General features: G+C 39.4%; 2 protein-coding genes across 4 annotated transcripts; one reads left to right on the top strand and one right to left on the bottom strand.

Annotated features, from left to right (window-relative positions):
- Window positions 1-75: 75 nt before the first annotated feature.
- On the bottom strand, window positions 76-7,332 carry LOC113202839 (uncharacterized). 3 transcript variants are annotated; one of them, XM_026417313.2, is made up of 11 exons: window positions 7,193-7,332; window positions 6,764-6,827; window positions 6,494-6,605; window positions 6,197-6,421; window positions 5,923-6,113; window positions 5,445-5,836; window positions 5,239-5,363; window positions 5,098-5,163; window positions 4,613-4,668; window positions 4,435-4,527; window positions 76-4,066 (listed from the first exon to the last, which is right to left on the bottom strand). In XM_026417313.2, the coding sequence occupies exons 2-11, from the start codon at window positions 6,775-6,777 to the stop codon at window positions 3,829-3,831; spliced, it is 1,512 nt and encodes a 503-aa protein (XP_026273098.1). In that variant the 5' UTR covers window positions 6,778-6,827; window positions 7,193-7,332; the 3' UTR covers window positions 76-3,828. The 3 variants fall into 3 exon arrangements, with proteins under 3 accessions (XP_026273098.1, XP_026273248.1, XP_026273171.1); XM_026417463.2 differs by having other exon boundaries at window positions 5,923-6,110; XM_026417386.2 differs by lacking the exon at window positions 7,193-7,332 and adding an exon at window positions 6,982-7,140.
- Window positions 7,333-7,426: 94 nt separating this feature from the next.
- Window positions 7,427-9,979, top strand: LOC113203054 (abscission/NoCut checkpoint regulator). The gene is made up of 8 exons (XM_026417576.2): window positions 7,427-7,672; window positions 7,797-7,978; window positions 8,085-8,322; window positions 8,396-8,554; window positions 8,627-8,763; window positions 8,857-8,965; window positions 9,059-9,145; window positions 9,228-9,979. The coding sequence occupies exons 1-8, from the start codon at window positions 7,625-7,627 to the stop codon at window positions 9,381-9,383; spliced, it is 1,116 nt and encodes a 371-aa protein (XP_026273361.1). The 5' UTR covers window positions 7,427-7,624; the 3' UTR covers window positions 9,384-9,979.
- The last annotated feature ends 368 nt before the right edge of the window (window positions 9,980-10,347 follow it).

The raw sequence follows: 10,347 nt of genomic DNA, 5'->3' as shown, positions 1-10,347 counted from the left end.
TGTTGGCTGGAGAAACAAAACTTGTAAAAATGTAGGGAATCTGTTGGGAAGTGCGGGACTTTACACTTGAACCAGTAACTGGCATGTTGAATTTTATTTAAGTTGCAAGGAAAGCTTCAATACAGTGCAAGTATTAAAAGTCTAAAAATCCATAGCAGAAACAAAATATTTGCATTCTTCCAGAAAAAGCAATATCTTTTTAGAAAATAATTTTTGGTATACTTGGCAATTGTTATCAGCTTTATATACCCACCTCTACTTACAGTACACAGAATTTCTTTTGAACTGTACCACTATCGTATTCCGACAGTATGTATGCAGTAAATAGCAATATCAACATGGACCCACATATGGTTTCAGAAATTACTGGATAACAGGTTCACACAAAAATTCCATTGAAAACTAAGAGAGAAGGTATTTTCTGCAGGTATATTCCTTGCCAAGGTATCCAGTATTTACTGCAATTAGTAAATACTGAATACTTATACACAGGTTTTCCAGAGTAAGCAAACCACAATTAACATGAAACAGTCAGATTATAAGCTGTGCATGTTATCATCCTGATGTAGAACGTAGAACTGATTGAAAATTTACAGGATGACATTTCAATAAAAATCTTTCATCTCTATGAGAGGTAATAAGCACTAAAATACATATAAAACCGTAACTATCAGTCAAATAGTTCTAATGCTAAAACCGGATTGAGGCGTTGTGATCCAATTTAGTATACTAACCAGAAGAGAGTTCATTGACTGAATTATCAATATATCCTGTGCACAAATTCAAAGCAAAATATTGAGCCGCTTTCAATACTCATACAAGCAAACTTAAATGTGATTTTGAGAATAAAAGCAGTCTCAAGCCACAAAAATAAAAAAAATTGTTCAAATTTCAATTGTACCTGCCTTTTCCTAATAATCCCCAACTACCCATGATCTCATCATTGAATACATTTCCCAATTGTACAACCCAGATAGATAGATATAATGCACTTTGAAAATCTTTTAAAATACTTTTGTTTCAGTGTTCACTTTCGGACCATTTGGTGGGAAAACACTAAAAAAAAATAATGGTGGAGTCAAAACTTTGAGATTAACAAAAATTTAAAAAAAGTTTTTCAAATTTTGCATGTTGGGTAAAGCTTACATTCCAGACTTATTTTAATCTATATATACATGAGTTCTCAAACTTTCACAAAGCAGATTCTTTGGAGTGAAGCTTTAGTAAATAGGAATCCATTAACAAGTGGTACAAAATACTACCTTCAGATGGTGGTTCAAATGGTTATTGTCATTGTGTGGAAAAAGACTAAAAGTAATGCAATGTCACACACAGCAGTGCAATCAATTATCACACTTATCATATGATTTACATCTGACAACTTGTTGATTACATTGACTAAGTTTTTACTGTCTCCCTCTCCTTAAAAATGCCCTAAGGCAAATTGTAAAGGCCATTTAGACAATATATTTTATGAGCATCTGTTGGGTAGTACATAATTACAACCAAGAAAGAAGCAACCAATATTTTCACAACCAAATATTGCCCCAATGTCATGACAAATACAAACCATAGCAAAACTAATCTACCGACTAACCTTTTAGTTGTACTTACACAAGTTCTTGCCAACACTGACAAACGAATGGAGTTTGTGCATTTCAGAAATGATCTTACAACACAAAGAACAGATCCATCAAGAAAAAACAAAAACATAAGGAAGAACAGACCTGTCTTCCATTAACTAGACGAGTAAAATTTCATAGTATATCAATGGCCATCAAACATTTTGGCTACAAAATACATTCACACATAAAGCTTTACTTGAACACAAAATATAAATAAACTATAGTTATGCAATATAGATATGGAAAAATAACTCAACCTAATCAAACACCACTCAAAAGAATAAAAATAAAATTGATATATGTATAAATATATATATATATATATGCAGGGGAGCTCGAGCAATATCAGGAGCACCAACGTGACGTCCAAATATACTGTATATACATTTGCCTAACGCCTTTGGAGTGGTAAATCGATGTTTGAGAATCTTCGATCTAACACCAGGTTTTAAATAAATATACGTTCAATTATTGACTCCCATTGACTGAGCTGTGGGAAGTGCAGTACTCTTCAAGAGCAATGAAAAGAGCATATGTTTAAATATTAGACAAAAACCTATGGCTAGACTAGGCAAAAGTAAGGCACACACAACACATCAGATCAAAGGTACTTCAGTGCCCATTTAACCAATAGATATTTCATGGCCAAAACACAGATCAGTTCTTTACAGAATTAAATACATCAAATCACAGGACACTCTAGTAAAAGAAGATTGCGGCAAATGTATATCTAAACTTTCATAAATATTGAAACCAGAAATGTGTCTGCACATTTTGAACCATGATAAAATACAACATATAAAATTGCATATCATTTAAAACCGCATACAATAAGTAGAGCTCACAGGTAAAAAGTCATTTTTGTCTTTAACAGTTGTTTCATTGATATGGCTACAGTTAAATTAAACAAATAATAGAAAACTAACTTTGATCACATTGTGGAAAATATGAAAGCAAGAAAATTATAGAAATTGAACTTCATTAATGAAACAAAAACTGGTGAGAGCTTAAAACTGCAAACAGAAAAAGGAAAGACAAAGAACTACTCCTTAAAAAATAACAGTAAATCACAGAAATAGGCAACCTTATTGTTGGCTGGAGAAACAAAACTTGTAAAAATGTAAGAATAATAAAATAAACCACATGCACTAAAATTGCAATTGTAGCAAAGGTAAGTTTTTAAAGCTCTTGGCCTTATTTTTCAAGACGGTATTTTTTCAATTATGGCAAGTTAGAGAACTATAAGAATTAGCGCTGCCAGTCATGTGTGCCAGCCCATTTATTTGAGTGGCCAGCACAAAGTCTCTTGAAAACTTTGAGGAACTCCAATATCACTGAAAGGATGTAAGAAATCTTCTAAAATATAAGGCACGTTAAAAATGTGTCAGCATATGGCAGGCATATAAAAAGTCTCCCCATCCCAGTGAAGACAAAGTACAAGAACTTGTTAATAATAGATGAAAGTAAAAGACCCTGAGAGAGCTTAAGTCATGATGGCCCAGACATTCATACTTTTGTTTAGGCCAGGAGAGGACGGAAAATAATCCAGAAATTAAAAAATGATGACCAGATAAAAATTGAGAGGAATGATGATAATTTCTTCCTACTCTTGTGGGGTTAAAGCTAATGCAACACTTAGAAATCTCAGTCATCACAAACGTGAAAAAGTGACAGTGGTCCCAGTTTAACAGAATTGGTATTCAATTTTTGGACATTTTTCTATGCTCTGTATTACACTTGACAACTGTTCAGTAAAATATTTGACTTCAGCTCTTCATTTAATGTGGAGCAACCCAATGAAAGATTTTTGTTATTGATATCCTTAGCACTCAAATCAATAACGTACACAGTGATACATTAGACAAAAATTGTTGAAGCCATAATTGGGTGCACACTACTATCAGGAATAAATACTCCAGGAAAATAAATTAATAAAGTGCAGCGGAATATCAATTTAAGAAATCTAATCGTCATCCCTAGTCACTGCTCCGCATGGCTGGGCTTGTTGTTAAATGATAACTTCCACCACCAACATCACCGTGGCTTTCACCACCCACACCCTGAAGATGTCATGCCAGGGGAGGAGGGTGGGGCGCGAGGCTCGTAAGGGCGCCAGGGCCCGGCACAACCACTCCCACCATGTGGGGTCGGGGGCGGGGCCCAGCGGTAGCGGCTGCCCACGGGCCTGCGCCGGAGGCCGCCGTCAAAGGTCGGTGACGGGACCCGGAGGGCTGGTGGCGGAGCTGGCCTGGTGACCGTGGTTCGACGAGCAGGCTGAAGTAAGAGACTCGAGCGAGCTCGGCGCTGGACTTCCCTGCCCTTGATGATGTTGTTGCTGATGAGGCTGGGGCTGGTCCTCTGCGTCCCGATCGCCGTCACGCTCCGAGCTCACCGTCACGCCGTTCATCTTCTTCCTCATCATGTTCATCAGCTTCTCCAGCCTGGTGAGAGTCAGGGCCAAGCAAAACGCTCAAAGGAGGTAGGGGATCACCACCACCGCGGCAGCCGCCACCAACACCACCACCAAGAGTAGCGCCGCGCCACGCCGTACCAGACCTAGCTGGCCGAACGTCAGAGACCATTCCCGTTCGGTTCCAACTTTCCAATACCAATCAAACTAAAAGAAAGACTTCGGAAAAGTGGGGGGGTCCACTTGAACGCAGGGCATGTCACCATGTCACCGAAAATGAATGCAATGGGCTGAGAAGAGACTGGCTGCGACCGAGGCAGAGTGAGCAGTAAGCATGAGCTTGTGAGGGTCGAATAGGAATGGTCCCATCGGCGGCCTAAGCCCTAAGCTTGAGCTCACTTGTTGACGTTGCTCTCGGCCATCTTGCGAGCGGCCTGGGCCTCCTGCAGCTCGCGCCTCAGTTGTTCCTCACGACGCACCGACTCGCCGCCACTGCAAATATGAAAAAAGTTGGATTACAATCACATGTATCTTTAAATTTGCAATTATTGTACAAGTAAGAGGGTGCACAACTCACTTCTGTAACTGTAGGCTGCTCAACTGTCTCTCGAGGCGTGCTATCCGCTCCGAATCCTGCAAAAACACCGTACCAATTACAGAAGGCAACTTGAATTTTACAGGACATGGAATGGAATAATCCCTGTAGCCCGCACTTGCCCCACCCAGCACAACCCTTTGCTGAAGACAGGACGTCAAGAAGAAGAGGAAAGCGGCAACCGCCACTCAGCTGATGAGCCCATCCACTTACACCGGCCAATATTGGCGCAGTGAGGTAACTGGACACCGAACACCCTGGAACCCTGGCTGGGTTGATGCCCCTCCCCACCCCTTCCCTCTTCCCCTCATGTAGTATCCTGCCCTGCCACCCTTCCACAGTGCACTGACACCACCACAGTTTAAGTCTAAACAGGGGCTAGCCCACAATACAACTGATGCAAATTAGCTACAATCTTGCTAAACAAAATAACAAACAAACAAAAGAATACAAAAGTTGATCCATACTCGATTGTCATCTGCATATTGAGATTCCTGGGAGTTTATGTTCGGTTCTTTTGTAGTTGTAGTGTTCTGAAAACGAGAATTGTTTCAATATTGTGGAAAAAATAAATTAATGCCATAGTTATTTAATGGAAAAAGCTATACCTCCTTTTCAACCACTGTTGAGCCAGTAAGACGAAGTACCCCACCATCAGCCATCATCAGCCTCAGTCGAGACAAAAGTGTTTCCTCCCTAAGTTGAGCAGCATCTCTTATTTCTCGAACCAAATCTACAAAACCAACAAAAATGTAAAATAAGTGGAGATTGTTCCTTTTAAGAGTACACACTTTTACCATTCTATGATTCGCACCTGCTATCATTCCTGGCTGATAGTCTTGTTGTACTGGATTTCCCCAAGTTGATGCCTGCAGCTTTAATTTGTGCAATTCAGCACGTGTGTCGCGAAGTTCCTGAGCAAGTCTTTTATTATCTGCTTTTAAGATGTTGAGCTGTTCTGATAGCGCTACATTATCATAACTATCACTTTCTCCGGATGAGCTGCTACTGTCATGCGTCCAGTCTCCACTTTCATTTTCTTCTTCCAAGTTGTTATTTATGTTATTGCCATTGCCGTTAACTGGAACTGTTTCTGATTCAGTTCGGGCCAAGCCAGGGTCACTAAAGCGGCGATGAGAATCATCCAGATCACAGTCCTGATCAATACCAGGTGGCAAACTTAAATACTCTTCATGAGCAGAAGCACTGTGAACAAGAAAGCATTGGCGGTTAGCAAGAGGTGCAAAACTGAATCCACCATTCAACAGCAAAAAAACAAATATTATCAATACCTCTGTCGTGGTGACAGGGGACTACTGGTGGTGTTAACCCTCAAGGAGCTAAGTTTACTTGATCGTTTAGAAGACTGTGACGCATTGGATCTTCCAACATGTTTCTGATCATCTGGTCTCACAATGCCACGGTTGGGCATGTGCTGGGGAGAGCGCCATGCTCCAATTGAGCTAGGGGGCACAGCAGGCTGCTGAGGGGAAAAAGTAATTATTGGTGAACATCAACCAATACCATATCATTATTACTAAATGATAATTGCCAAATATCTCTTACTTGATATGCTGGTTGATATATTGGTAATGAGACAGGTTCATATGAGTAAGCTATTGGTGGAGGAGGTGCTGTGGGTACTGAGTAACGGCAAACAGTGGGATCCGAGATGGCAGCAAACATTCTTGGTGCTCCAGCCACTTCCCAGTACGGACCAACAAACTGACTGATTTGTTGCTCATATGGAGGAGCAGGGGACATGTAAGATCTTGACTGATGCATCCATTCCTGAAAAATGTAATAAAAAATGAAATACAGAAAATATTTAAAAGCAATGAACATCATGCTGCTGGCAACTACCTGGAGATATCCATTGGAATGCCGCACTCTATTGCTATTCTTCTTTCTCTTTTGCTGTGACGAAGCTTGAGATGCAGCATCTCCTTCCTTTCTGTCACCTCCATTTTTCAACCTGAAAGTCACAAAATTCTGGTAAGTAAAAAACCAAAAAGAAATATTTATTGATGCACCTAAATAAAAAATTTTGATACACAGTTGCATACTAGTAAAAACATCTGTAAAATAGCAGAATGCACGAAGATATAGAAGATAGTACAATAATTAACTCACCTGTGCATGTCCATTTAAAAATTTTCACATCTGAAGGTGATGTGCTTATATCTGATGATATCATCTAAAAACGAAACAAAAATTGATAGTTAATGTCTTTAATGAAAGTGTGAAGTAGAGTAATCTTGCAGACCTAGATGTACATAACCTAACAAACGATCAAAACAGGAATAAAATAACTAAGTCACTATGATATTTTCTCATAGTACTGCACTCACTTAGATTAAAATGGAAACAAGAGGATTTTGTGCAACCAATAAAATATTTAAGTGCATTTTCGTAGACATGATACTTAAGAGTTGACATTGGCAATAACAAAATTTATGGAGAAGTACAACACAATCAAAACGGAGAAATAAGGCGAGGCCGAATGGTGCTCGGTAAATTAAGATTTATCACAAAAGTAACCATAAAGGTAAGTTTACTCACAACTATTTAAAAATCGCGTTTAGCCCCACGAGTCGCATTTTTTTCTCCAGAATGTTTCAAAACATTACTGCTTCCCCCCCACGGCCACATGCCCTTCACCCTTCACTTTGGTGGGATCGTGGATCGTGGGAGAAATGGGGACATCATTCACGTGACGTCACGCACACAGCTGTGCGCACTGCGCAGGCGTGGTTTGTCTTTTCTGTTTTTAAAGTGACGCCTCAATGTCAAAACATTCGACAGGGTTATGTCTCTGTTGTGATTCACCATTGGAAACTGGGACAGTTTTGTGTGCAGCTTTGAATTGACACCTTTGATATACTCTCCAATTCTTAGTTTTTTAAATGATCTAAATTTTTTCAGCTGTCATTATTGAACTGACATTAGTTATTTTCCCTTAATTTTCCTTGGTTATTTGGAGTAGAGCAGAAGATGTCTTGTCATGGGTGCTACACAAAATTTGGTCTGTGGACAAAAGAGGTCAGTGGGAAAAATCCCTCTAGATCTATCAAAACAAAACAACCAAATGTGAACACAATGGCTGGGCCGAAAATTAACTTTTGCCCCTTGTTGTGTTATGACAATTTAATTTGTTTGTTTACAGAATGGTTGTCCTGCTTGTGGGTTTGGCTACTGCAGCTCTTGTCTGAAAAATAAATGTGCTGTTCCAAAATTAGACAACAAAGTCTGCAAAGTTTGCAAAAACTGTTACCAAACCTTGTCGGTTGAACATGAAGCTGGGAGCAATATGGAAGGTCAAAGGGCACCACCAGATGTGTTTCTGAAGTGGGTCATTCTTAGATACTGTTTCATTTCTATGCTTTTCTTGGGCTACATGTGTTCTCTTCTCATATCCATTACTCATATTTGAATATGTTTTTCAAAATTTTAGGAGACTGGAAGCCTTGGACTCTTCATTTAAACCACCTGTCACCATATACCGATCTGAGCCACGGATGCAAAAGTTAATGAAAGGTTTGAGTAGTACTGATTTAGAAATTGTAAGACGCTTAGAAAAATTGAGAGAAGAGAGGCAAGTCAAAGATGTCCCATCAGAAGATGACATTGCTCGACGATTGGCCCTCTTGAGAGGACAGGATATTGATCAACCTTCAAATAAGCCTACTCGTGTAAGTTTTTAAGTAAGCAGTTATAAGTTGTATCTTTCAGAACTTGGATCAGAAATTTTCTCTCATGTTTCAGGCTTATTTTGCTCCTGATACACGATCTGGGGAGCAAATGACCCAGGATCTTTTTACTCAATGTAGAGAGGAAGTTGATCTTGATGCTAAGATCTCAACACCTATTGATGACATTGCTGAGCGCTTAAATCGCCTGAAAGATCGTGGCTCATCGGGTCAGGTATTACATTATGCTTTGAATCTATCTTTATCTTTTTCATTTGTTACTTACTTTCCTGAAATGTTGTGTTAGACACCACCAATATCTGTAAAAGATACCAAAGAAAACCTTCAAGCAATTACTTTGGATGAAATTGCTCAGTTGCTTGCCCAGTGCAAAATGGAAGCTAGTGCAAGTGGTAGACAACCTGATTTAGCAACTGTTGTCAGGTAAGATGCATTACCCTCAAAGATAATTAATAACAAAGTAGTTTGTTATCAGTAGTTGCCTTTTATATTGAAAGAAAAAAATTGTTCCCTTAGCCTTGAGAAATTGAGAACTCGTCTGATTGAACAGAGTAAGGAAAAGCCCAATTTAAGTTCTGATGAAGATGAAGATGATGACAAAGCAGCAGCTAAAATTTTATCACGGGTTAGTTTGGTTGAGCTTTTTTAGTGTGCGATAATTCCATTTACAGTATTCTTTGGGTATAATAACTTGTAAAATTGAATTGAAAATATTTAGGTACAAGCTGAAGTTGACTTAGAACGGAGCCTTGGAGTTAATGATGGACCTGATGATGAAGATGTCATCATGGATGAGGGAAATGATGTTAGTTTCATCAACTATACTACTTAAAGTGCATACACTACATGTTATGTTTGAAAAAAATAATTGTTTTTTTTTAATGCAGCAAGAAGAACTACCTTGGTGCACTATCTGCAATGAAGATGCAAAAATACGTTGCTTGGGATGTGATCGTGACCTGTATTGTAAGAGTTGCTTCCAGGAGGGTCATATAGATGAGGAAATGAGGTCTCACTCATTCGAGCCCTACAAGAAAAAGTAGCCTTCCACAGAAATGAATCTAAGTTTCTTAGCACAATATTCTCTTATCTACTCTCCAAGCTTGGTTGTAAGATACTTGCTTTCTACTGAATGAATATAGAATGTGCACTGATATAATGTATTACAATAGATTGTGATTATCTACCATTCCGAAAGTTTTGCAGTATTCATTATATTGATATTTTTTTAAGCTTTTAAATATTAAAGTATTTGAAACCCTGTTGTTCTGATATGAAAGATGTTATATGTCACATGCCCCTGTATTGTTTCTAATGAAGATTAGAAATAAAAATTCCTCACAAGTAAAAAAAATCTGTGGGCGGATAAAATTTTGTTCATTTTTCTCTTAGCTGAGCTAGTTATTATTGTGTGCTTTGATTATGCTTCACTGTGGCAATAATGGAATAATCTACTTTGAAGTAGTAGAGAGCATGGCTTTATATCTTATTTGATACACACTTTTTCCTCTGATAAATTTTCTCTTGCCTTTACAAGAAAATACATATTTACATGTGTAAAAATACTAGTCAGCATGAGAAACCATAACCAACTGTTAAAAAATGTAATAAACGGATAAAGACACTAACAAACAAAAAAGGACTACTCATTCAGCCCCAATATTTGAATGTGAAGAGGAGAGGAAAAATCTCGTGAGGGTGGTGGGCTTGCGACTTGGCCGCGCTGGCAGTGTGTTGGGGACAGCAGCGGACAGCATGTGTGGGAGAGATGGAGCCTCGCCGTGGGGCAGCGCCATGGCCGCGGCGGGGGAGGGCCGGGGGCGAGGAGGCTAAGTGCGTGATAAATGAGAGGTGGCGGTGCGCGGCGTGGCGCAGCACAAAGGAGAAAAGCAGCTCAGACCGCGCCGCGCGCCGCGGAAGAATTGCCCTGCGTCACCGCTGCGTCGCGACCCCGAGAGGAAGGAGGATGGTCCGAATCCACGGGGTAGAAGAGAGGGAGCAGGGGGG

The sequence above is a fragment of the Frankliniella occidentalis genome, unplaced genomic scaffold (assembly GCF_000697945.3).
Source record: "Frankliniella occidentalis isolate FOCC.00 unplaced genomic scaffold, Focc_3.1 Scaffold322, whole genome shotgun sequence".
NCBI classification, from domain to species: domain Eukaryota; kingdom Metazoa; phylum Arthropoda; class Insecta; order Thysanoptera; family Thripidae; genus Frankliniella; species Frankliniella occidentalis.
The sequence above is the reverse complement of the archived record's forward strand: the minus strand, read 5'-3'. Positions and strand labels throughout refer to the sequence as shown.